Source organism: Macrobrachium rosenbergii, chromosome 5 (genome assembly GCF_040412425.1).
Source record: "Macrobrachium rosenbergii isolate ZJJX-2024 chromosome 5, ASM4041242v1, whole genome shotgun sequence".
Classification (NCBI taxonomy): Eukaryota; Metazoa; Arthropoda; class Malacostraca; order Decapoda; family Palaemonidae; genus Macrobrachium; species Macrobrachium rosenbergii.
Genome location: NC_089745.1, coordinates 61,029,116 through 61,055,918, shown reverse-complemented (window position 1 = coordinate 61,055,918; position 26,803 = coordinate 61,029,116). Strand labels below are relative to the sequence as shown.

Genomic DNA, 26,803 nt, shown 5'->3' with positions numbered 1-26,803 from the left:
AAGTACACTTAAACTATTTGTGCTTGATGGGTTTTTCCCAGTGTTCCATATTTTTAAATTCTGCAGAATTTATCAATTTCCTGTTTTTCTCAATGGCAGCATAAGGCCCACACATGACTGGAGGAGAGCATAACAATTTTTGTATTTATGTGCATTGAACCCAGTCACACCAACCTGAATGATTTTGAAAGAAGAAAAGTTTACCTCTCATGCATAGCTCACACTCCACTGTCCTGTAAAACAATGCTTCTTATTCTTATTCCCTCTATGTCATACACATACAGCATTGTGATTCCCAGGCTTCCAAGTGCTTTCAGTTATCGTACTGTGTACATATATGTTCAGCACAATCTGTAGTATTCTTTACTGTAATTGTGTAGAGTAGTTTTCCCTAGCAAAACACTTACGAGGATTTTCATTACTCAGTGAATTTTCATTTTGATCAGTTCATGGTAGCAGCTGCCTTGCAATCGGTTTCCGTCTTTGTGTCGACTTCTACTATTTGTGCTTCCTGATGCTTGTACTAACGTTCAGGAAAGAACGCTATCTTAATTGGGACTGAGTGTTCTCACAGAGCACATGGGATAAGACCTTAAGTTCTTTTAGGTCATCTTCATGGTGCCTTTATATAGGGGCTAACAATTTCCAATAATGGCAAACATGTGTAGAATGGTGCTTGGGGGTTGGTATCTAAGACCTCTTTCTTTTCAGTAGTATAGTGGCCTCATGTATTTAAAACAGTGATAAAATCAATGCAACCTGTTTTTATGTCATTTGTACTTCCTTTACTGGAATACTGTTCTCTGGTTGGATGCCTGCTTCTGCCAGAGATTTATCTCTTTTAGATAGAGTTACATGAGTTACATGTGGACACTTTAGGCATCATTCTTGACTGCAAGATCACTTTCGTGAAAGATATTGTGTCTTTTTTTCAGTTCAAGATTTTTTGGAGACTAGTGTCTATTTTTACATTTTTTTCTCGTGCTGGTAGGTTTGTTTCCTAATAGTAGCAGTTATGACTTGACCACCGACAGATGGTCTCTTATTTGTCACTTTTTCATAAGATGTATTTAAACACAGACCTTTTACAGTATTTCAAAAGAGATCTTTCACATTCACAATTGATCATTGATCCCCTTTATCTGCCGAGAGCAACAAGACTTGCTGAACAGCAGCACCAATAAGCAGTAAATGTGCCTCGCTGTCAAACTTCAGTTCCAGAGGTCCTTTATTCCTCACATATTTGGAGTATGGAACAGCCTCCCAGAGGGTGTCATACGAGAGAAAATGCAGTGCATTACTACCCCAATACTATTCTTCTTGCTTTTTAATATATTTTTATCTATTTATCTATTTATTAACTTTTCTTTTCTTTTTTAATAAGTGGTATCTCGTCTTTCTGTATTCCCCCTTTACTTCCTCTTACTTCTTCCTAATCAACACTATATTCTTTGGAAGCTTGAATTTCAAGTCAATGGCCCCTGTGGGCTTGTTCCATATGAATAGGTGTCATTTACTGAATAATAATAATAATAATAATAATAATAATAATAATAATAATAATAACTAATTCATATGAACTCCTTACTGAACCTACGTCTAATGAAACCTATGTAATAATCAGATGGACATTCTGAAAGGCAATAAAGCAAACAATGAATTTAACCTTGAATTAGAGTTCTGAGCTTTAGAAGCTGACTTATACAAAGATACATATATGAATTAAAACTATTATTTACCTTGTCATTTTTAGAATCATCATTTTCATCAGCAGCATCCCCCCATATGTCATACTTGGAAAGATCTCCATCATCCTCATCATCGTCTTCATCATCATCATCATCATCTTGTGTTACAGGAGACTTTCGCATGGAGTCCTTATTGTGAAAGCATAGTTGCATTGTGAACAAAAATTGAAATTTGAACATCTTTATAGGCTAAACCATACCACAAGATTCAATGTTACACTAGTGTACTCCTCAAATTATCACAGTGCACTTTTCAAGCATCAAAACCATTATGATAAAGTTATCACCAAATGAAATACTTTCATAAGTACAGTATTATCAATTTACATAATAAAATCAAAGCTATGCAAAAGCAACATCTTATTTTACCAATTAATAAAGCTGATAGTAATTTTCGATTCAAACATAAAAAATCTCAGATATTGAATTTATGTTGAAATTTTAGGTATTAATTTAGCTAAAATACTATAAAGCCTTAAATCATATGTGGATTAATTAACCCTTTAACGCTGAAGCCCTATTTACAAAAACGTCTCCCGTATGCCGGCGGCGTTCGGTGAGTTAGCGCCGAAGCAGAAAAAAATTTTTTTAAAAATCACAGCACGCTTTAGTTTTTAAGATTAAGAGTTCATTTTTGGCTCATTTTTTTGGTCATTGCCTGAAGTTTAGTATGCAACCATCAGAAATGAAAAAAATATCATTATCATATATAAATATTTGAATATATGACAGCGAAAAAAAAAAACTCATATATTTGTATACAAATCGCGCTGTAAGCAAAACGGTAAAAGCTAATGACTTAATTTTTTTTAGTTGTATTGTACACTAAATTGCAATGATTTTGGTATATAACAAATTTTAAAACGATCAAAGCAACACAGAGAAAATATTATCACAAAATGATGCATGAATTCGTAACGCGGACGTAAAAATTTTTTTTTTTTTAAATTCACCATAAATCGAAATATTGTGCTAGAGACTTCCCGTTTGTTGAAAAATGAAGCTAATTGATTGAATATTACTAGACTGTAAGTGTTTTAGCTTACAATTGCAGTTTTCGACCATTTCGGTCGAGTTAAAGTTGACCGAAAGTCGAATTTTTTCTATTTATCGTGATTTATATGAAAATATTTCAAAACTGATAAAAGCTACAACCATGAGTTATTTTTTGTTGTATTGTAAATGAAATTGCGCACATTTTCATATATAAAACTTTATGTAACAACTAATATAAAACGGTGCAAATATTACGACAACAAGGCGAAAGAATTTCTGAGATGTTCGGCCGAGTTACCGCTCAGACGTAAGGAAAATGTTTTTTTCAAAAATTCACCATAAATCGAAATATTCTGCTAGAGACTTCCAATTTATTGCAAAATGAAGGTAAACGATTGAATATTACTAGAATGTAAGAGTTTTAGCTTACAATTGCGTTAATTGCGTTTTTTTACCATTTCGGTCGAGTTAAAGTTGACTGAAGGTTGAAATTTTGGCAGTTATCGTGATTTATGTGAAAACATTTCAAAACTGATACAAGCTACAACCATGAGCTAATTTCTGTTGTATTCTACATGAAATTGCACACATTTTCATATATAAAAGTTTATGTAACGACTAATATAAAACGATGCAAACATTACGACAACATGACGAAAGAATTTCTGAGATGTTCGGCCGAAAGTTACATGAATAGATGTAAGGAAAAAATTTTTTTTTTCAGAATTCACCATAAATCGAAATATTGTGCTAGAGACTTCCAGTTTGTTGCAAAATGAAAGTACATGATTGAATATTACTAGAATGTAAGAGTTTTAGCTTATAATTGCGTTTTTTACCATTTCCAGTTAAAATTGACCGAAGCTTGAAATTTTGGCAGTTATCGTGATTTATATGAAAATACTTCAAAACTGATAAAAGCTACAACCATGAGTTATTTTCTGTTGTATTCTACATGAAATTGCACATTTCCATATATAAAACTTTATGTAACAACTAATATAAAACAGTGCAAACATTACAACAACGTGACGAAAGAATTTCTGGCGTGGACGTAAGGAAAAAGTTTTTTTCAAAAATTCACCATAAATCGAAATATTGTGCTAGAGACTTCCAATTGGTTGCAAAATGAAGGTAAATGATTGAATATTACTAGAATGTAAGAGTTTTAGCTTACAATTGCGTTTTTTGACCATTTCGGTCAAGTCAAAATTGACCGAAGGTTGAAATTTTGGCAGTTATCGTGATTTATATGAAAATATTTCAAAACTGATAAAAGCTACAACCATGAGTTATTTTCTGTTGTATTGTACATGAAATTGTGCACATTTTCATATATAAAACTTTATGTAACGGCTAATATAGAACAGTGCAAAAATTACGACAAAATGACGAAAGAATTTCTGAAATTTTCGGCGAAGTTACCATACATGGAGCGTAAGAAAAATTTTTTTCAAAAATTCACCATAAATCGAAATATTGTGCTAGAGACTTCCAATTTGTTGCAAAATGAAGGTAGGTACATGATTGAATATTACTAGAATGTAAGAGTTTTAGCTTACAATTGCGTTTTTTGACCATTTCGGTCGAGTCAAAGTTGACCCAAGGTTGAAATTTTTTGTAGTCGACGTTTGCTACGTCCACTCGGCACCCAACAGACAATTTTAGTTGACGTTTGCTACGTCCAACAGGCCTTTAAGGGTTAAGTGATAAAAATCATCCCTTTTAACTCCAATACACCATTAATAAATTTCATTTCATAGAAATACTGTTAAGCTCAGATTTATCACTATCATTTTATATAAATCCCACCGAGTTCAGATTTATCATTACTTCTTTCAATTGTTATAACAGTTATGAATATTGCTCGTGATTTAAATTTAGGTAAACTTCTTGGTAAAGTAGAAAATGAGTCCTAATGCAACTTGTTCATCAAAAATACCAAGGTATAAAGTTATTTGTATTTTTCCTAATATATGAACCTACGCTATCATATATGGAGTCCTTGGCATGCTTCAGTTGCTACTGGATCATCTCTAAAAACAAAACCCTTTCGCCAGGCCTATGGGCATGTGTGACCTGAGATGGCCTGACTCGTCCATCATAACTTGAGGATTACCTGAGTATTTTATTAGTTTTATCACAATAGTTTTATCACGTGAATAGGCGAGTCCACGAATCGCGAGACCGCGAATACGGGGTTTACTGTAAATGGTGTTCACTACGTCGTAAGCAGCAATAAACTGCTTAATGGCCGCTTACTGACACTGAAAATAGCTTATCTTCGCCAAAAATCTGGTTAATGACATTGTTAGCCAAGCATTGTAAAACCGAAACGCCATTAACCAATGCTGCCGATTAGCTAGGACTGCCTGTACTACAGTACATGCAATGAGCAATTAATAGAATCTGAATTACCAAATGCATAAAACGTAAAACATACTTACATTCTTTTCTTCACTAACAGATTGCTTTTTGTTTCTAAATTTTTTCTTCTTTCGCCCAAATTCATCAAATTCATCATCAGACTCATCTCGATGAATATATTCAACACCCTCACGTTCATTAAATCCACCACCATACCCTGTCCTTTCTTCTAAGTCACCAAATTTTGGAGCATTGCACATATTGCATGTCTGCCGTCGTGCCCAGTTTACATTTCCACATCTGAGAAAATTGAAAGAAAATAATCAAGATACTACTACAAAGCATTAATTAATTACTGTCTCTTTTATATAAAAACCTAACAACACAAACCAATTTATTATAACATCTATATTCAAGTCACAATATCCCCAGTATTAACAATCTTTTGCCTTACTCAAGAAGAATGAGGTAGTCTCCCCTTACATGTGTCAAGTATATCCCACTCAATATCCTCACCTTACATATAAAGCAGCAAGATTTGAGGGGACAGGAATAGGGCACTCTTTATATAACTGATGGGTTTGTAAGAAAAAAAATTTTGAATTACAAAACCAGTTTGTTTCAAAGCAACCCCTTCTGTTAGAGGAACACACAATAAAACCTAGTGTAATTTCTAGTCCCAATGATAGCACAAATGACAATGAAGGATTATACAAGAAAGGATTAATTTTCTTTTGGTATAGAAATCGCTACTTTGAATTTAGGAGAATTTACAATGGAGAGTTGATGTTATATATTCCTGCCATTATTCCTTTTTGAACAATGAGACTTTTCATTCATCAAAATGGACAGCATATTTGCTGTCACCCTTCCTAAGCACTTTCTCTTGGTCACACGTTAAAACATGCAAAGGAATTTATTCAGAAATTGAACAGATTAAAAATTCCTGCAAACGATATACAGCTCCTCAGTCTGGACATGGAATCATTATTCACAAAGGTCCCAGTTATGTACTGACATCCTGAATTTCTTAACATAGATATTGCCCCATACAAACAACTTTCCTCCGAGCATTGAAAAAACAATGAAAAAATTAAGCTCTGTATCAGTAACATGTTTTCATTCAACAGAAATTTTTACAGACAAAGATTCTGACATAGCATGGGCAGCCCACTATCCCCATTTTAATCAATGTCTACAGAGAATACTTTTAAACTGAAATTCTCACTTCCATCAAACCAAGTTGATGACCTTTCCATGTTCTGGTACAGTAGCTGGGAAGATTTGGAAATCTTTTCAACAAAATCAATTCACTAGTTCCCAGAATAAAATTAAAAACTGAATCAGAAAAAGATGGAAAATGACCTCTTAGAAATGCCAAAAATAAGGGAATCCTCACAGTACAGTTTCACAAAGTATAGATAACCAAAGTTCTCTATTTTGAAAACTAATTTCCTCAGCATTCATATAAACTTCTTACCCAGAAACTCTACCCCACACATCATAAACAAATCCATCAACAATGCCAACAAGATATACTTTTGAAGCCATATGAATAACAACAAAATAAAATTCCTGTACATAGGGGGCATTAAGAACATGGCTAAAAGCACTGAACCTGAAAACCAATTTGTTTTCTTGTATCTAAGAACTAAAATGAGAGCTCTTCTTAATGTCTCCTAAAAAAGGAACTCAAATCCAGCATTTACAAGGTACCAAGTGAAGATTGTAAAGAAGTTTGTTTGACAAACTAGCTTCTTGCTATGGCACAGATTAGCAGGACACAAAGATCTGTAATGCATGGCGAAGAAAATTTAGAAAGTTCTGTCAACCTTTGTGATTTTGGTCATTGCATTAATTGGAGTGGGTCATCTTTGCTGTTTAACCTGTTAAGCGTCACATCATCTCACTCGCAAAGTGGTATTTGGTCTATACTAATTTTTATGCTTTTTTATGTTTTTTTTTACACTGATATTCTCTTTTGTATAAACATATTAGGATAATTAATTATGTATAAGATGAAAAAAATTATTTTGCACTTTTATATCCTAAAGATTATAAGCATGAAACATAAAAGGAAAAAAATTCACTGACATTCACTGAAAAGAGCCAGTAGAGGAATGAATTGCTTCATTTCATTTACATTTGTGTCATACCATTTTAGTGCATGTGATATTGTAGGCAAACTTTCTATATATTCATCTAGAAACTGGTTGGAAAATCTGTTCGTTACTGTTACAATGTGCTCCAGGACTTCGTCATCAAAAAAAACTTCTAAAAAACTCCATGGGGTTTCCCTTATCCTGAAGAACACATTTCACACCTTTGGATAATGAAAAGTAAAGGAAACTCCACAGGGTTTCCCCTAATTCTGAGCAGTAAATTTTATAACTCTACCCCTAACAGGCTTTAATCTATCTAAATAAATCTTCACTGCTCTAACACGACAGAGCAAAGCCTCTTCTTCCTTCCCCACCAAAGAGGTTAAATTTGGAATTCTTACCATTCTTGGTAGTAGTTTAGCCTTGATATTGATCTTAGCCCTGAACAAAGGCACAAATGATAAAATGGCATCTCCTTTACAAAAGCCTACTTTACTGGAGAATGCTTGTAACTCGCTTACTCTTTTTGCTGTTGCTAGAGCTACCAAAAAGTGTCTTCATGGTCAGAAACTTCAAAGAAGCAGATTCCAAAGGTTCACACAGATCTGCAGATAAAAATTTTAAAACTACATCTAAGTTCCATGAAAGAGATTGATACTGAACTCTGGGTACATCAATCTCAAACGATCTCATCACTTCCTTCAGGTCTGGATCGTTAGAGATGTCCAATTGCAAATGACGCAGAACTGAAGAAAGCATGGACTATATCCTTGAATAGCAGCTATGGAAAGTCTGTTACTACTGTATATCTAAGGTATTGAAAGAACTTGTCTATAGAGGTACAGGTGCTGGAAGTCCTTCTAGAACAAAAGGAGAAGCAGTACACAAACCACTGCCTATGATACAAGGCCAAGGTTGTTGCTCGTCTTGATTTAAAGATAGATTTCCCTGATACTTTAGAAAACCCCCTCGCTTGGAGGAGACATTCGACAGTCTCCAAGTGGTTAAGTGAAGCATGCAGATGCTTTGGTGGAACTGCATGGAACGCGGTTGTCTCAGTAGATCCTTCCTTAACAGAAGAATACCAGGGAGATCCACCAACAGTGCTAGAAGGTCTGGAAACCATTCTCTCTGAGGCCACCACAGTGCTACTAGAGTCAATCTGCAATGGTTTGATCCCCAAAACTTGTTCAGCACTTTCCTTATTACTGCAAAAGGTGGAAAAGCGTAAGAATCTAGGTTGGACCAATCATGAAGAAACATGTCTACTGCCTAAGACTGAGGGTCCTGGTACGGAGAACAATACACTGGAAGCTTCTTGTTCATTGAGGTCATGAATAAATCCACATTTGGTGCTCCCACAGACTCCACAGCAATTGGCAGACTTGCAGATGTAATGACCATTCTGTGGGTAGGACTTGTCCTTTCCTACTCAATTGATCTGCCAAAACATTGTGTTTCCCTCTATTTAACTGTGGAACCAAAACTATGTCGCTGGCTTCTGCCCAAAGAAGCAACTTCTCTGTTGTCAGAAACACTGACTTCGATCTCGTGCCACCCTGGTTTCTATGTATGCCAAACAGGTGGTATTGTCTGAAAATACTGGCTAGGTGTTCACAATGAAGGAGGGACTGCCATAGTGCCAACAGTTCTAGATTGTTTATGTGCAACTTCTTCTCTTGTGGCGACCATATCCCAGACATCTGATGGCCTCCCAGGCATGCTCATGCTCCCCAGCCTGTCACTGAAGCGTCTGAAAACAAGGTTAGGGCTGGGATCATTACCCCTAGGGATGACCCTGTCCCCAGTCTCTGACGATCCTTCCACCATGCTAACGTCTCCCAAAGATTTACTGGGACCAAAACTAAATGGGAGTCTGGCAGAGACTTCCTGTCCTAAGTTTCTCTCACGTAGAGCCGAATTGGCTGCATCCTGAGCCTTGTTAACCTGACAAATTTTCCCAGGGATGCCATGTGTCCCAAAAGAGAGAGCCATTGTCTTGCTGGAAGCTTCCTTAGGGGCTGAAATTTTCCTAGAAGAGAAAAGAAATTGTCTATTAATTTCTCTAATGGAAAAACCTGAAAACTGAGAGTCTACCCTCATCCCCCAGTCATAGAATGGATTGAGTTGGAATCAGGGCAGACTTCTGAAAACTGATCAAGATGCCCAGCGACTGAGCTATGCAAAGTGACAGATCCTTGGCCCTTGGAATTCTGTTGAAAGAGTTGTTCAACATTAGCCAGTCTTCTAAATAGAGCAGCATTCTCACTCCTAAAAGGTGGCATCATCCCCCTAGTGGCACTAATCCTCGTGAATACTATACCTGAGGTGCTGTACAAAGGCCGAAGCAAAGAGCTCCAAATTGAAATACCTTCCCTGCAAAGACAAATTGCAGGAACTTGTGTGACTGAGGATTTACCGGAACGTGGAAATAAGTGTCTTGCATGTCCACCGAAATCATCCAGTCATTCTTCTGAATTGCCATTAGCACTGTGCTGGAGAATGGGGATAGACTAATGAATGTGCTGAGTCTCAACACTTCCAGTACTGGGTGCCACCTTCCAGATGCCATTCGCACCAGAAAAAGACGGTTGTAAAAACCTGGCGAGTTTCCTGACACCTGCTCTATGGCCTTTTTCTCTAGCAATCATACCACCTCTTTCTGAAGTATAAGAAAATTTTCCCACTAATGAAGATAAGATGGAAAAGCAATTGGAAATGAAGACAAAGGAGGAGGAGACAAAAAAGGAATTACATAGCCTTCCTTCAGTACCTCCACCACCCAAAGTTCTACTCCTAAGTCTCCCCAAACAAGCTAGAAGGCCTGAAGTCAGCCACCTACTGGAACCTGAGGGCAAAAAGCTTCATTTCTTTCTAAAAACCTTAAGAGTTTTGCTTTTATTGAAGCTTGATACAGACCTACAAAAGGTCTTAGTAGCTAAAGACGAGTCTTGATACGAGAAGGGACGAATCTTGACTGGAAAAGCTGGAAAAGCAGGAAAAGCAGAAGCAGGCCTTTTATTGCCTGCCTTAAAAGACTGTCTGATAAACTCCCTATTTTCCTGTACGGAAGTAACCTCTCTTATTGCCTTAGAGATGGATTAAGGAGGCGATCCAAAGGGGAAACCAAAACTGCAGCCATCTTTTGAGTAGGAGAAACCTTAGATGAAAGATAAAAGCACCTTGTTCTCTCTTCTTCAAGACAGAATTAGAGAAAGCATCAGAACATTCACCTGCCGCGTCCGAAATAGGCTTGTCCAAGCTAGTAAAAAATTCTAAGGACTCCTCCCAAGCTTTGATATCCGCTGGCTCCAGAAAGTCTGTAAGCTGGAGCAGAAGTGGCGGCAATACTGTATACTAAGCGAAAGCTCAGCAAAAGACAAGACTTCAATAATTCTAAAGAAAGACTTGGCCAAAGACTCTGCCTCTGCATTAGACCAAAGCACTTTGCCAGTCTCAAGAGCACATCTCTTCACAGGACCGAGACAAGCAAGGAAATCAGAATCGTCGACAGAAGATGGTTTAAGCACCGGTAACGAGCCTGCATCATAAGAAGCGGCTCTCTGCAAATTCAAAAAACCAGGAAGACTAGAGTTGACAGTTGTGAAGGAAGCTGTGTGTGCCAGAATACAAGATATTTCGTCAAAATGTGCTCTAATTGAAAGAGAGAGCTTAGGCTTCTTCAAAGACTAATGGATGCCGAAATACTGGAAGATAACAGAGACCTAGTCTCTACAGAACTTCTTTCCTACACCAAATGAGGATAAAGAGAAGAGCAACGTTCCAGCAAACGCCAAAAGGCCGAAGAAGACTCTTCCAACTCAAACTCTTCTTCCGCCAGCTGCAGAATCAGGGCCACAGCAGCAGACTCCTCGCAACGAAATTCTGACCTGATGGGAGGGGAGCCTAGAGGAAAAGTAGTCTGTAGCTGTCCACTGAAGGCGATGCAAGTCAGCAAAGCAGTAGACAGGGCACTGCCAGGCATCAAAGAAAATGGGACTTGTAAGGGAGATGGAGGAGGAGAAGAGTCATTGACACTTAACTCCACCACCTCACCCAAAAGTGTCTCAACAGGCTTAGGAACGTTCCCAGACGATACATCTTTAGAAAGTAGAGCAGCTAGAGAAGCATCTAGTTTGGAAACAACAGTAGTATATGTAACCACAGTAGGATGGGAAAGAGAAACATTAACAGAGTCAGGAGACTCTTCAATAGCAGAGGACAGAGGCATAGCAGAGAAAGATTTAGAATGTGACGTAGAAGCAGACGAAATAGGTTCAACAACTGACTGAGTCAACATATTCAAGTCAGAACAATTGCTACAGGCATATCATTATTAATAACAATGTCTATACCTAAATTCTTACTCTTAACGGTTCTAGCAACCTCATTACTAGCTATTGATGACGGAAAAGTCAAATACTTTGTGAAGATTTACATTTACCAAAACAATCTTTTGGTGAACGCATTAAATGGGATTGAGACCATGAAAAAGGGGAGGTAGGAGTCAGAGGGGACAGAACCCCATCACCCCGAAAACCGACCCGATTCCCTGGCAGTAGACTGTTCCAACTGTCACAGGGCAGTCCTAGCTCGGGCTACATATGGGCAAGGGCACCGGCACCTTACCTCTAAAAGGGGAATGTAAAAATGATCGTACACTATGGGGGGACTCGGAACGATTCCCTACCATAAATTCAGTCAAACCTTTAACAGATTCTAAAATAAGGCTTAAATCCTGTTCTAGTTTCTTGATGTGCTTTTCTTGAACCAAAAGAGAGTGGAAGGCGATGCTAAAGAGGAAATCTCAGTACTACCTATATTACTAGGCCAAGCAGTGGATAGAGCCATAGACTGAGTTGGGTTAAGTAAAGACGAAGGCTCTCTGGGAAAGGGAGAAAAGACAGGTTTATGACCTGACCTAACTAATTGCTTCCACAATCTACCTGCTTCCCTTCTTTTCCTATATCTGACACTTCAAAGCATAAGGTCCTTAGGCCAATCCCTACAGTCCTCACATATAATTTCTAGATCACACACTGTACCTTTGCAGCCGGTACAAACAGCATGTTGACCTTCCTCAAATTTAGACATCCTGCTTACATAGTAAATATTCCCACATAACCTGATGCTATTTGTTTTGGTTCTGGTGGAAGACATCTGGGAAGATTAAAATTAAAGTACCATGACAGAAGCAAACAGCTAAAATCCACAAAATACCAACATATGCCTATACCCAATGGCAGCAAGGAGAATTCTGACTAGAGCTAAAATATTTGACCACACCTGGTGGAGAACAGGTGAACTAGACAGTCTTCCAGGTCAGCCAAGTGATTTTTTCTTCTGTTTGAGTGCCGACTCACCTATCAGCATGGAGATATTAGCTAACTTCAACAGCAGGTAAGATTCATCCCAAATAAAAAGCCTGACTAAAATGTGTTAGGTCAGCAGATAAGGGCCTTGATCCTTAATGTCACTAAAGCACTGGGACATTGCTTTAAGATGCCATCCTCTAATCCCTGCCCCATGATGACAATAGACAATAGGTCCAGGATCTGGGGGGCAAGTCAATAAATCATTGATATTATATTGATTAGGATGATGTTACTCAAAGGTTGCTCCAACAGCAAGCCATGCTAGATTATCAAGGGTATATTGCAGTGGAGGGTAATGGACAAGTAAAACTGTTTAATTTGGTTATAATAATTTCCAGGAATAAAGATGGGTTGCTGTTTGCCCTTGATAATATTCTATAATTATAAAGGTATCTGAAATACAAGATAATCCCTCCCTGATGTCTGTCAACTCAATACGACTTTATAAGAACATCCTTCTTCAATGAATTCAGATTCATTTTCTCCATCAATTCTCTGTGAAAGGAGACAACATAATTTACTCTTCAACAAACCTCCTTCAAAATAAGGATTTTTGCAATCCTTCCCTTGCTTGATAGTTTGCCTTTATTTGCAACTGGAAGGGTTAGTTTGGGTGAGGGGAGAAAGGCTAATAGAGTACTACTTTATGACAGGAGGGAGGGGGGATTGAGTTTGAGGAAAAAGTTGGAAAATTTCAAGAGGTTAAATTAGCTTTTGGTTGGAGGGGGTGGGGACCATTAGAATGGTAGGTGTGGGGATATGTTAAAATAATGTCATAGGAAAGCATTCTGCGGAATCACAATGATGCGGATTAGTGATGGTTGACCTTTACTACTATGTTTTCAATATTAAAAATTCCGCTTTATTATAAAGAAACAAAAATACTTACTTGCTGCACTGCCAGTCATCCGCACTAAATAAACCATGAGACTTTTCAGCAGCTGCTTTCCCAATTTCCATGCCAAGCTGTCTTTTCTTTTCAGCTGCTGCCGCACCAGCAGCTGCTGCTGCTCCAGAACTTGCACGTTCTGTAACCAAAGAATTAGTTTGTATAAATAATTTGTTCTACGGTGGTTCCCTGGCATACGAATGATTCGTTATTCATATTTTCGTCATACGAAGTAAAATTTTCAAAAAAATTTTGTTTCCGTGTACGAGCTAAAAATTCGATCTATGAGCTGTTTGGTGGAAAATGGCACGTGGCTGGTGGGGATTGAGGAAGGAGAGATGGGATCCCCTCCAGGAAACTGAAATGGTTGCTGTAAGCAAAGGTTGATAAAATCAATTCTATTCACATTTTGCAAGGATAATCAAGGGAATCAATAGTGTGTGTGTCCGATTGTGTGTCTGTGTGCGTGTATATGTGAGAGAGAGAGAGAGAGAGAGAGAGAGAGAGAGAGAGAGAGAGAGTGTGTCCGGCAACAATCCCACATGTGTGTATGATTGTCGATGTGTCATTTACACTTGGATCTTGAGTGCAAGAAGATTAAATATGCCACAACACATTAACTTACGACTGGCAAACAGCAGAATTTAAAATTATAATCCAATAAACATGACAAATTTTAAATATGGTATTTTCATACTAAAATTAAGTTTCATATATACTTACCAAGTAATTACATAGCTATACTTTCCACTTGCACGGCAGGTAAAAATTTGAAGTTTGCAGTAGCGATTCATTTGTTTATAGTATAGGTAACTACCCCGCCCTCTATTGGGGAACAACTGGTACAAAGTAACAGCGATCGTCACTACTTGTGTGCTTAATGTCCATCAGAGGGGAGGAGGGAGGGCTCTGACCTAGTAGTTACTTGGTAAGTACTGTATATATGAAACTTAATTTTATTATGAAAATACCATTTCATATGTAACTTACCAAGTAATTACATAGCTGAATCCCAAATTGATAGGTGGTGGGATAAATGGACATATTCTGTTCCAAAAACAATCAGATAAGAGGATGAATTTGCAACATAAAAATCTGTTAGCATTGATAAAATGCTTGTTGTAACCTTACCTGGTAAGAGAGCTGCAGGAGATGATTATTGCCTTGGTCTGTGCTCATCTTGACTTGTAGCGATTTAGTGGAATGGCCATGATAAGTCCCTACTTTTGAGAGGGGGGCCATAGAGTGAAGGAGACTTCACAGAAAAACTGCCCTTGCCCTGAGCACAGTACCAAAATACAATAGACCAATAAAAAATAAGTTACCAAAACCAACAACAATAAAGATTAAAAAACATCATACCACTACCAAAGACTGGTGGGCACTCCGGGTATAAGTAACCCCCAGTTCCCCAAAAAATACTAGACATCCAAAATTTCAAGGCGAAGGAGTTACGGATAGGAAGGGTTGCTTCCTCCCCCAATACCAAGCCTAAGGTACTGCAATTTTCGTACATCGTTTCAATTTGTTCAAGATAGTGTGAGGCAAAAACGGAATTGCATTTCCAGTATGTCGATTGGAGGATAGTTGATAGCGACACACTATGCCTAAAGGCATACGAAGTGGCGACAGCTCTAATATCATGTGCTTTCACCTTAAAGGAAGGTAGGACATCATCTTCTATTTGAGAGTGCGCCTCAATGATCAGACCTCTAAGAAAAAATGAGAGAGCATTCTTAGACAACAGTTTTGAAGGGTTCTTGATGGAACACTCAGAAGAACTTGAGGATAAATGATGAACATCCAAAGACACCCTTTTCCAATGGCTGTCTGCCAACACCTGGGAATGTACAACAGGAGCAGTTGAGGGGGCGGCTACCCTTGGGCAAACCCCACCAATCTCCCTTGGACTTTTGGTATGTCTTCTCCTAGGTTCAGGGTAGCAGGACAGGACCTTGGTCTAGGAAAACCGGCAGGACAGATAGCCACTTCCTCTCACTTGTCACTTTATCCCTGGAACACTTTATCCATTATCACTTTAACCCTTAAACGCCGAGCCTCTATTTACAAAAGTGTCTGTCAAATGCCGAAGCGTTTGGGAGAGTTAGCGCCTGCGGAAAAAGTTTTTCAAAAAATCACAGCAAGCTTAGTTTTATGATTAAGAGTTCATTTTGGCTCCTTTTTTGTCATTGCCTGAAGTTTAGTATGCAACCATCAGAAATGAAAAAATATCATTATCATATATAAATATTGAAATATATGACAGCACTAAAAACATTTCATATATAATTGTATACAAATCGCGCTTTGAGCAAAACGGTTAAAGCTAACGAGTTATTTTTTCTTCTTTGTATTGTACACTAAATTGCGATGATTTTGGTATATAACAAATCGTAAAACGATCAAAGCAACACAGAGAAAATATTATCACAAAATGATGCATGAATTCGTAACGAGCGGACGTAAAAAAAATTTTTTTTTTTCAAAAATTCACCATAAATCGAAATATTGTGCTAGAGACTTCCCATTTGTTGCAAAATGAAGGTAATTGATTGAATATTACTAGACTGTAAGTGTTTTAGCTTACAATTGCAGTTTTTTACCATTTCAGTCGAGTTAAAGTTGACTGAAGGTGCATTTATCGTGATTTATATGAAAATATTTCAAAACTGATAAAAGCTAAACCATGAGTTATTTTATTTTTGTATTCTACATGAAATTGTGCATTTTCATATATAAAACTTTACGTAACAACTAATATAAAATGGTGCAAACATTATGACAAAGTTTTCTGAGATGTTCGGCGAGTTTTTGACGTGGAAAAAAGTTTTTTCAAAATTCACCATAAATCGAAATATTGTGCTAGAGACTTCCAATTTATTGCAAAATAAAGGTAAATGATTGAATATTACTAGAATGTAAAGAGTTTTAGCTTACAATTGCGTTTTTCGACCATTTTGGTCAGTTAAAGTTGACCGAAGGTTGAAATTTTGCACTTATCGTGATTTATATGAAAATATTTCAAAACTGATAAAAGCCACAACCATGAGTTATTTTCTGTTGTATTCTACATGAAATTGCACACATTTTCATATATAAAACTTTATGTAACGACTAATATAAAACGGTGCAAACATTACGACAAAGTGACGAAAGAATTTCTGAGATGTTCAGCCGAGTTACTGCGCGCGGACGTAAGGGAAAAGTTTTTAAAAAATTCACCATAAATCGAAATATTGTGCTAGAGACTTCTAATTTGTTGCCAAATGAAGGTACATGATTGAATATTACTAGAATGTAAGAGTTTTAGCTTACAATTGTGTTTTTCGACCATTTCGGTCGAGTTAAAGTTGACCGAAGGTTGAAATTTTGGCACTTATCGTGATTTATATGAAAATATTTCCAAACTGATAAAAGCTACAACCATGGGTTGTTTTTTGTTGTATTTTACATGAAATTGCGCACATTTTCATATATAAAACTTTATGTACCGGCTAATATAAAACGGTTCAAAAATTACGACAACATGACGAAAGAATTTCTGAAATTTTCCGCCGAGTTACCATGCGGACGTAAGGAAAAAGTTTTTTTTTCAAAAATTCACCATAAATCGAAATATTGTGCTAGAGACTTCCAATTTGTTGCAAAAATGAAGGTAAATGATTGAATATTACTAGTATGTAAGAGTTTTGGCTTACAATTGCGTTTTTCGACCATTTCGGTCGAGTCAAAGTTGACCGAAGGTTGAAATTTTTTGTAGTTGACATATGGTACATCCACTCGTCACCCGACAGACAATTTTAGTCGACTTACGATATGTCCAGTCGGCATTTAAGGGTTAAGTGACTCTCCTAACTCTGCCACTGTACTTACTACAAGGTTAATTTTTCTATCAAACCTGGATTCGAGACTGGCGATGGCAAAGGGTTGGAAGCAAGAGAGCTATGCATGGGAGTAGGAGACTGAAAAGTAGGAAGGTAAGGAATAGTATAAACAGTAGGAACAGGAGTAGGGAGAGCAACAGGACTAGCCTGTAAACTAGGTTTAGGTGTAGCTTCTACAGGAAGAGAACGTCTCGGCTCTAGGATCATAAGCTTTTGTGAGCCTAGTCTTACAGCCTTCACTGCAATAGTGAATACTTGAACTGCTAGAATCTGACATCATTCAGAAAAAACTAGAGAAATACAGGCAGTCCCCAGTCTTTGGTGGGGGTTCCGTTCTGAGGATGTGATGATAACCAAAATTCACCACTAACCAAAAATCGGCGATTTTCAGCACTTTTCGGGGCTTATCGGCTCCTCTGTTAGGTATATATATTGGCACCAATACCAATTATCAGAAATCAGCGATTTTCGGTGCCAAAAATTGCCGATTGTTGTTGCTAGACAAGCGCCGTAAAACCAGATCGCCGGTAACCGAGCCTGCCGTTAACCAGGGACTGCCTGTACTCAAAATATGATAATAAACTATCAAAAGCCTGCTGTGCAACCAAAACAAAGTAATTGTACTTCACCAAAATCTGCAAAGACAACTGAAAAACAATAAAAAAAAGCTGCTGCAAATGGCATCGATGTGTGTGTACCAGAGCCGGCAGAAACAAACTGGACTTACCTGCCAAGTTGTTTCCCGTGTTCCTCAATAGTGGGTGGGGCCTGTCATCTACACAAAACAGAAGTGCTGCTACCGCAAATTTTAAATAAGTTGCCACATGAGTTTGAAATGTTAGCTATGTAATTACTTGGTAAGTTGCTTATATGAAAATATATATTGTGATTGTGCTTAAAATAGTTCTAAAGTGGGTACAAAGGGTGGATATGGAGGAAATTCTTGAGTGTGGGGTGAATTAACCGAATTCCCATTATTCCTTATGGGAATATTCAGCTGGATATACAAACATTTTCATATACAAATTGGAATTTGGAAAGAATTAAATTTGTATACCAATGCAGTTTCACATTTCCGCATTTCACTTTGTTGTGGATTTTTGTGGAACACATCATTCACTTGTCTGCGAGGGAAATTCCACTTTTTGCAGAATTTTCTCTAAAATTATCACTCATTAGCTTTTTTTTTGTACAGCAACACCATTTATTCCCTAATTACTGTATTTTTCACTAAAATATATGTATACTGAGAGAGAGAGAGAGAGAGAGAGAGAGAGAGAGAGAGAGAGAGAGAGAGAGAGAGAGAGAGAGAGAGAGAGAGAGAGAGAAACTGGTTTCTACATCAAAGTGTAAGCACAGTATAAAGGGATTCTGTAAGTAAAATAATGTTTCAATGATATTTTGCTGTTTTTATTAAAATATATGTATACTGTTTGAGAGAGAGAGAGAGAGAGAGAGAGAGAGAGAGAGAGAGAGAGAGAGAGAGAGAGAGAGAGAGAGAGAGAGAGAAACTGTGGTTTTTACATCAAAGTCTACAAACAGTATAAATGAATTCTGTAAATGAAATGTTTCATTCATATTTTGCTGTTTTTTCATTAATTGTATATGTATAGTTTGAGAGAGAGAGAGAGAGAGAGAGAGAGAGAGAGAGAGAGAGAGAGAGAGAGAGAGAGAGAGAGAGAGAGAGAGAGAACTTTAGTGTTTATACATCGAAGCACAGTACAGTACTAACTTGTTGGGGATGAGAATTCAAAGGCACTTTTACTAAGGCTGGGATGAGAATGTTGACTGCTGCCTACATATGAAATTCAAATTCTAAATATTTTTACAGTGGTTAGAGATGAAACATCTGTAGTGATAAAATATTCTCTCATGTATTGTTCTACTGTGTGATAATCATAGTCAACTAAACTTTTCAGAGCACTTAAAACTCAGTACTGGCAGGAAGAACCAAGACACTTACATGTCTTGGTTCTTTCTCTCACCTGTGCCTGAACCTAGACAGTGAGAAAAAAGTTAAGTATACTTTAGTTTTACCAGACCACTGAGCTGATTAACAGCTCTCCTAGGGCTGGCCCGAAGGATTAGACTTATTTTACATGGCTCAGAACCAATTGGTTACTTAGCAACGGGACCTACAGCTTATTGTGGAATCCGAACCACATTATAGCGAGAAATGAATTTCTTTCACCAGAAATTAATTCCTCTAACTCTTCATCAGCCGGCCGGGGAATCAAACTCCAGCCCAGTGAGTGCCAGTCCACAGCTCTACTGACTCACCCAACGAAAAGCTGAGAGGTCTCTCCGATATCAGTTAGGGATGACTCGATGAAATCAAGCACCTGACACAGCACCAATCTAGAAGCAGGACTCCTAGAATGGTGATGGGAGCGCAACCGAAGTCTGTGCACCCATGACTCCCGAAATGCAAGACCCTGGGGTAAGCGATTTGGTTCCTGAGCCCGAAGGCTGGGAAAAGTCGACGAGAGATCCCACTGCCTCCCTGTGAAGGGATGCAGCCCTTTAGAAGCCCCATGGCAGGACTTCTTAAAGGAGGGAGAGGCAGCCTTCCTCTTCTTCAGCTGCTGTTTTGACACTGTTTCGGAATGAGCCCTAGAAGAAGGGTAGAAGGCAGCAAAAGACAAAGTCAAAGATCAAGTTGAGACAACTACAGTACAGCTCCCAGGACTTCTTCCTCAATCTCTTATCTGACATCTTCTACAGGATGGTGGTCAGGAAATACAGGAACCGCCGGAGCAGCTAAATCAGGAAGCGCAATGGGAGCAGCCCAGGCAACAGGAACACCAGATGCAACAGGAGTGACTAGCGCAGCTGAGGCCGAAGGCACAATAGGAGTGGCCCAGCCAGCAGGAGCTTCAGGAATGTCAGCAGCGGCGACAGAGGCAACCAGGCAGCTGGAGCAGAAGGCACAGCAGGAGCTGCCCAGTGACTGGTCGCCAGGGCAACAGGAGCAATCAAGACAGGAGAGACAGCAGGAGTGTCACAGGGAAACTCCTCAAGGCTAAGATATCCAACTGTGAGATATCCAGCCATCTACTGATGCGCCTACGATGCTCACTGTCAACCTGCAGAAAAAAGCAACGATTAGTACTCTCGTTCTGAGGGGAACTGCCCTACGAAGTGAGAGGAGGCCCCTGAGAAGAGGTCGCCCAACCACCTCCCCGTGATCTTCGCTGGAAGAGCAAGCAGAGAGGGCGAAAGAGAGACAGCAAGGAGGGAAAGTTTACCAGGGGAGAGAAACAAGAATGGAGGGGTGGCTGCCAAGGGCGCCATCGGAAGCGAAAACTTTCTGACGATGCTCGGCAACCTTCCTCTGAAGTTTCCTCCTGGCAAACTTGTCCACAGAGGCGCGGTGAAGAGCAACACTAAGCACAAGTCAAAATAGGGACACAGTCACACCCTTGAACAAGCAGAGGGTGTGAGGTCCAATAAAAGGGGAGAGACCTTGTTATGCCCCTGGCCGTCAACCCCAAGACACACGCTGGGGATGACGGCCTACACAAGGCTATAAAAAATCATGGGTTTGTATATTAACCCTTTAACGCCGAAGCCCTATTTACAAAAACGTCTCTCGTATGCCGGCAGCGTTCGGTGAGTTAGCGCCGAAGCGGAAAAAAAGTTTTTTTCAAAAAATCACAGCACGCTTAGTTAAGAGTTCATTTTTGGCTAATTTTTTTGTCATTGCCTGAAGTTTAGTATGCAACCATCATTATCATATATAAATATTGGAATATATGACAGCAAAAAAAAACTCGTATATAATTGTATACAAATCGCACTGTAGGCAAAAAAACGGTTAAAGCTAATGAGTTAATTTTTTTAGTTGTATTGTACACTAAATTGTGATGATTTTGGTATATAACAAATTTTAAAACGATCAAAGCAACACAGAGAAAATATTATCACAAAATGATGCATGAATTAAGTAACGCATGGGACATAAAAAATGTTTTTTTCAAAAATTCACCATAAATCGAAATATTGTGCTAGAGACTTCCCTTTGTTGAAAAATGAAGCTAATTGATTGAATATTACTAGACTGTAAGTGTTTAAGCTTACAATTGCAGTTTTCGACCATTTCAGTCGAGTTAAAGTTGACCGAAAGTCGAATTTTTTCTATTTATCGTGATTTATATGGAAATATTTCAAAACTGATAAAAGCTATAACCATGAGTTATTTTTGTTGTATTGTACATGAAATTGTGCACATTTTCATATATAAAACTTTATGTAACGACTAATATAAAGCGGTGCAAATATTACGACAAACGAGACGAAAGAATTTCTGAGATGTTCGGCCGAGTTACCACAAGAGACGTGCGGAAAATGTTTTTTAAAAATTCACCATAAATCGAAATATTCTGCTAGAGACTTCCAATTTATTGCAAAATGAAGTTAAACGATTGAATATTACTAGAATGTAAGAGTTTTAGCTTACAATTGCGTTTTTTTACCATTTCAGTCGAGTTAAAGTTGACTGAAGCTTGAAATTTTGGCACTTATCGTGATTTATGTGAAAATATTTCAAAACTGATAAAAGCTACAACCATGAGCTATTTTCTGTTGTATTCTACATGAAATTGCGCACATTTTCATATATAAAAAGTTTATGTAACGACTAATGTAAAACGATGCAAACATTACGACAACACGGCGAAAGAATTTCTGAGATGTTCGGCTGAGTTATCAAGAACAGAGATGTAAGGAAAAAAAAATTTTTTTTTCAGAAATTCACCAAAAATCGAAATATTATGCTAAAGATTTCCAATTTGTTGCAAAATGAAGGTACATGATTGAATATTACTAGAATGTAAGAGTTTTAGCTTATAATTGCGTTTTTTGACCATTTCGGTCAAGTTAAAGTTGACCGAAGCTTGAAATTTTGGCAGTTATCGTGATTTATATGAAAATATTTCAAAACTGATAAAGGCTACAACCATGAGTTATTTTCTGTTGTATTCTACATGAAATTGCGCACATTTCCATATATAAAAGTTTATGTAACGACTAATATAAAACAGTGCAAACATTACGACAACGTGAAGAAAGAATTTCTGGCGCGGACGTAAGGAAAAAGTTTTTTCCAAAAATTCACCATAAATCGAAATATTGTGCTAGAGACTTCCAATTGGTTGCAAAATGTAGGTAAATGATTGAATATTACTAGATCATAAGAGTTTTAGCTTAAAATTGCGTTTTTTTTACCATTTCAATTGAGTCAAAGTTGACCGAAGGTTGAAATTTTGGCAGTTATCGTGGTTTATATGAAAATATTTCCAAACTGATAAAAGCTACAACCATGGGTTGTATTTTGCTGTATTGTACATGAAATTGCGCACATTTTCATATATAAAACTTTATATAACGGCTAATATAGAACAGTGCAAAAATTACGACAAAATGACAAAAGAATTTCTGAAATTTTCGGCTGAGTTACCATAACACGTAAGAAAAAGTTTTTTTCAAAAATTCACCATAAATCGAAATATTGTGCTAGAGACTTCCAATTTGTTGCAAAAATGAAGGTACATGATTGAATATTACTAGAATGTAAGAGTTTTAGCTTACAATTGCGTTTTTCGACCATTTTGGTCGAGTCAAAGTTGACCGGTTGAAATTTTTGTAGTCGACGTGCGGTGCGTCCACTCGCACCCAACAGACAATTTTAGTCGGCGTATGATACGTCAATAGGCGTTTAAGGGTTAACAAATATCAAACACACACAATATATACACAAAAAGATAAAAAAGATCCCACCGGAAAAAAAAAAAGAGCTTAACAACAGTCAGGCAAAGAGCTCCGAAAACACGTCTGCAACACACGATGGCCGAAAACAAACTGGAATGTTTACATCTGGGCAGGCAGGTATTTCGGCCTACAGGACGTTAGTTACATGTACTGCCTAACCACCTTGTCCAAGAGTTTAACAGCCATTTCCAGCTTTGCCATAAGTAATTCCTAACATAAAGGACTGATGGTTTGTATATCGTGTAGGAACAAAGGTAATTTTCTAACTTTAGAGCTAAAATTTTCTGTTCTGTTTCCAAGGTTAGAAACCTTGACCAACTTCCACTCCCAAAGAGGGTGTTGAAGTGAGTCAAGGTTGGGTCAAGACGATATTAACTTTTTTTCGGTTTGGCCTGCACTGGAACACAGGGTTCCAGTGTACTTACACTGAGATTTTTTTTTTTAGATTTTTCTAAACAAAGGAGGTCAGAGGAGGTTTCAGCAGTTGTCAACTGTGCCAAATCAGTACCACCAAAGGGCCCAGGGGTACTTGAATCCTTACAATTACTATTCATAAAGATTGAAGTAAAAAAAAAAAAAATAAATAACCTTTAAACCTTAAAAAGATATCAGTCTTTCATGAAGTTCATTCTTCCACCAATGGCACAAGTGAGAACCAACTCCCAAATGTCGGCGTCCCTACCCTACCCCACAGGGGATGGCACAACATGATTGGAGTGGCCCAAGTGTAAGCAAAACTCACTTGCTAGAACTGAAAGTATTACAAGAATACAATCATCCCCACCCTAATCATGTTATCGGCAAACCGGATAGACTGCCAAGAGTCCTATCCCAGAACCAGACACCCCCTGGAATCCATGGTCCAGCCCTACAGAATAGTTCTGCCTTTGGGCTATCAATCTGATAACTCTCACGTCCAAACATTATCAGGCAGTTGATGGTCCTACCACAGTTCCTGCTATTTAGCTTCGGATATAAACCCAATCCCAGGTATGATATCTTTTCCTATTTAACAGGTCCAATAAATTTTATCAAACCCAATCCCAGCCATGATATCTTTTCCTATTCAACAGGTCCAATAAATTTTATCAAAGTGGAAAATTCCACAAAAACTAACCCAAAAATATATAATGATATATGGAACTCTTGCACTCAAACCCAAGAATAAATTCCTGGGGTTCAAGAACCCCCTCACCACGTCAAGGTGGTCCCAGGTCGAGGGGGGCACCAAAAACCGCCGCTCTTCAAGTGGGAGTTCAGGAGAAAAGCATTCCGGACTGTTCCAGTAGCTACATGAAGGCTGGGGGCTGCACTCAGGTTCCTTAGAACTGCTTACAGGGGAACGGAGATGAACGATCTGCTTCTGCTACGTGCATCTTCAAAGGCTGAGACTCATCAGGAAAGCGCTACAGGCGTATCTTGTCCGGACTGGAATGTGAAGCACTGGAGGATAATTGGTGCACTTCCTTTTGGACACCTTTCCAATGCCATCCACCGAAGCCTGGGACCGGACAACAGGCTCAACTTACGGGGCAACTACCTGTGGGCAAACCCCACAGACCTCCTTGGACTTCCAGTATGCCTCCTCCCAGGTTTATGAATGAAATACAGTATAAAATTTAGGCCTAACGCCAAGCACTGGGACCTATGAGGTCATTCAGCGCTGAAAGGGAAACAGAGTAAAAGGTCTCAAACGTGTAACAGGAGGAAAACCTCACAGTTGCACTATGAAACAATTCTTAAGAGCGGGTGGATAGTCAGATGGAAGAAAGAATATGAATGGTAGTATAATAAAAGGAATGAAAGGGGTTGCAGCTAGGGGCCAAAGGGATGCTGCAAAGAACCTTAAGTAATGCCTACAGTGCACCGCGTGAGGTGGACTGACAGCACTACCACCCCTACGGAGTCCCAGGTTTAGGGGTCTGACAGGGACCTTTGTCTAGGCATGTTGGCGGGACGAGGAGCCACCTCCTCCGCTCACACTGTACTTGCACCCTTTTCACACACTTTGTCCATAAGGATCTTAATGGATGCCCCTAATTAGGCCACAGTTTTTACGAGACCGAATTTCTGGTTAAAATGGGCTTCGAGACTGGCAATGGAATTGGGGTCGGAAGCATGGAGGCCAGGTAAAGGAGTAGGTGGAATACTCGGAGGGCTGGTTATGGGAGAAAGGGCAGTTACAGGACAAGACAAAACAGGCAAATCAGCTACACCTGATTTAGGAGTAGATTCTAGGCTAGCTAAATTCCTAGCTTCTGATCTAGCAGCTGCCTTTCTTTTCCTGTCTCTCTCAAGCTTGTCTAAATGAGCTTTTAACACCTTCCATTTTCCCTGACCCCAGTCCCTGCATCCTTCACAAGTCAAATCAATTGTGCAAATCTGTCCCCTACAATTACTACAGATGGTATGTGACTCAGAAGAGGCTTTCGTCAGTCTAGTCTTGCAGCCCTTGCTGCGAAAATGAATACTCAATGCACTAGAGTCAGATGTTGACCATGAATAAATGTCTTACTCAGTGAAAAAACAGGTCCAAACAACCCTAAACTATCTATAAATAGTGCAAAGGCTACCGAAAGTATGAATGCTCCACCAAAATGGAGATCAAATACAACCATCCAGTGACAAAAATCCAAAATCAAGCTGCTCATACAACTGAAGTTCAGTCGTCAACCGGCAGAAAAGAATTGAGCTCTTCAGCTGTGTTGTACCTATTCTTCCCTGAAAGTGGGCGGGGCTAGTTATCTACACTAAAACAATAGAAGCGCTACAGCAACTTTCAAAATTTAAGCTGCCGTGCGAGTTGAAACATTAGCTATGTAATTACTGGGAATTACTTAGGAAGTTACTTACAAGGAAATAACATTCTGTGCAATGTACTCACTCTAGATTTTTCAGTGTTTCATGTAGCAACTCATAGAGGGACGGAGCTATGGTTCCAGCTCTACGTCAAGATGAATGTGTCTAAGGATTTATGAGTTTAGTCCTTGAGGTAGAAAGCGGTAAAGGTCATCTGTCTCTTCCAAACACCTGCATGCAGGATTGTGTACTGTAGTTCTTCTTAAAGGCCACTAAAGGACCTATACCTCTAATGTTGTGTGCCTTGACTCTGGTAGGGACAGGACTTGCACTCCCATCGGAACTGCAAGCCCTTTTTATTACCTCTCTCAGCCAGAAGGAGACCATGTTCTTTGACATCTCCTTCGTTCAGCCTGGACTTATGAACAACCTACTGGTCTGTGGGAGGCTGTGCATTTCATCTTGATTGTTCGCCACGAAGTCCTTGAGAGAGGCAAGGGAAAAACCATCGAACCTTTGGTATATGTGGAGGGGCTCTGTGTCTTTGCTACGAACTCTGTGAGGAAAGTAAATCCCAATTCCATCCATCCACGGGTATGAGTGACCTCGTACAAAAGGCCGTGTATTTCTCCTACCCTCTTCGCTGATACAATGCCAAGAACAACACTGTTTTTAAAGTCAAGTCTTGGTACGAAGCAGTCCTGATTGGTTCATACAGAGACTTGTCAATGAAGCCAGGACCTTCATGACACTCCATTCAGGCAGCTTTAAAACTCTTGGTGAGCAACTTTTTTCAAAATGTTTCACCATATCTGACAATTCCCATGATGCTGAGTCTATGCCCCTTGCTTTAAACACCTTAGAAAGGGCATCC

General features: G+C 38.6%; 1 protein-coding gene across 5 annotated transcripts in view; it reads right to left on the bottom strand.

The window, feature by feature from the left end:
- Positions 1–26,803, bottom strand: part of LOC136838846 (zinc finger Ran-binding domain-containing protein 2-like) — an 88,360-nt gene that overhangs the window by 39,150 nt on the left and 22,407 nt on the right. For all 5 annotated transcript variants that reach the window (XR_010853140.1, XR_010853141.1, XM_067104489.1 and 2 more), the window contains exons 3-5: positions 13,478–13,616; positions 5,192–5,411; positions 1,740–1,877 (exon numbers count right to left, since the gene is read on the bottom strand). Coding sequence is in view for 3 of the 5 variants with exons in the window: in XM_067104489.1 (XP_066960590.1) it covers positions 1,740–1,877; positions 5,192–5,411; positions 13,478–13,616 (497 nt within the window). In the remaining 2 variants the exon portion in view is untranslated. The remainder of the gene's footprint in view (positions 1–1,739; positions 1,878–5,191; positions 5,412–13,477; positions 13,617–26,803) is intronic.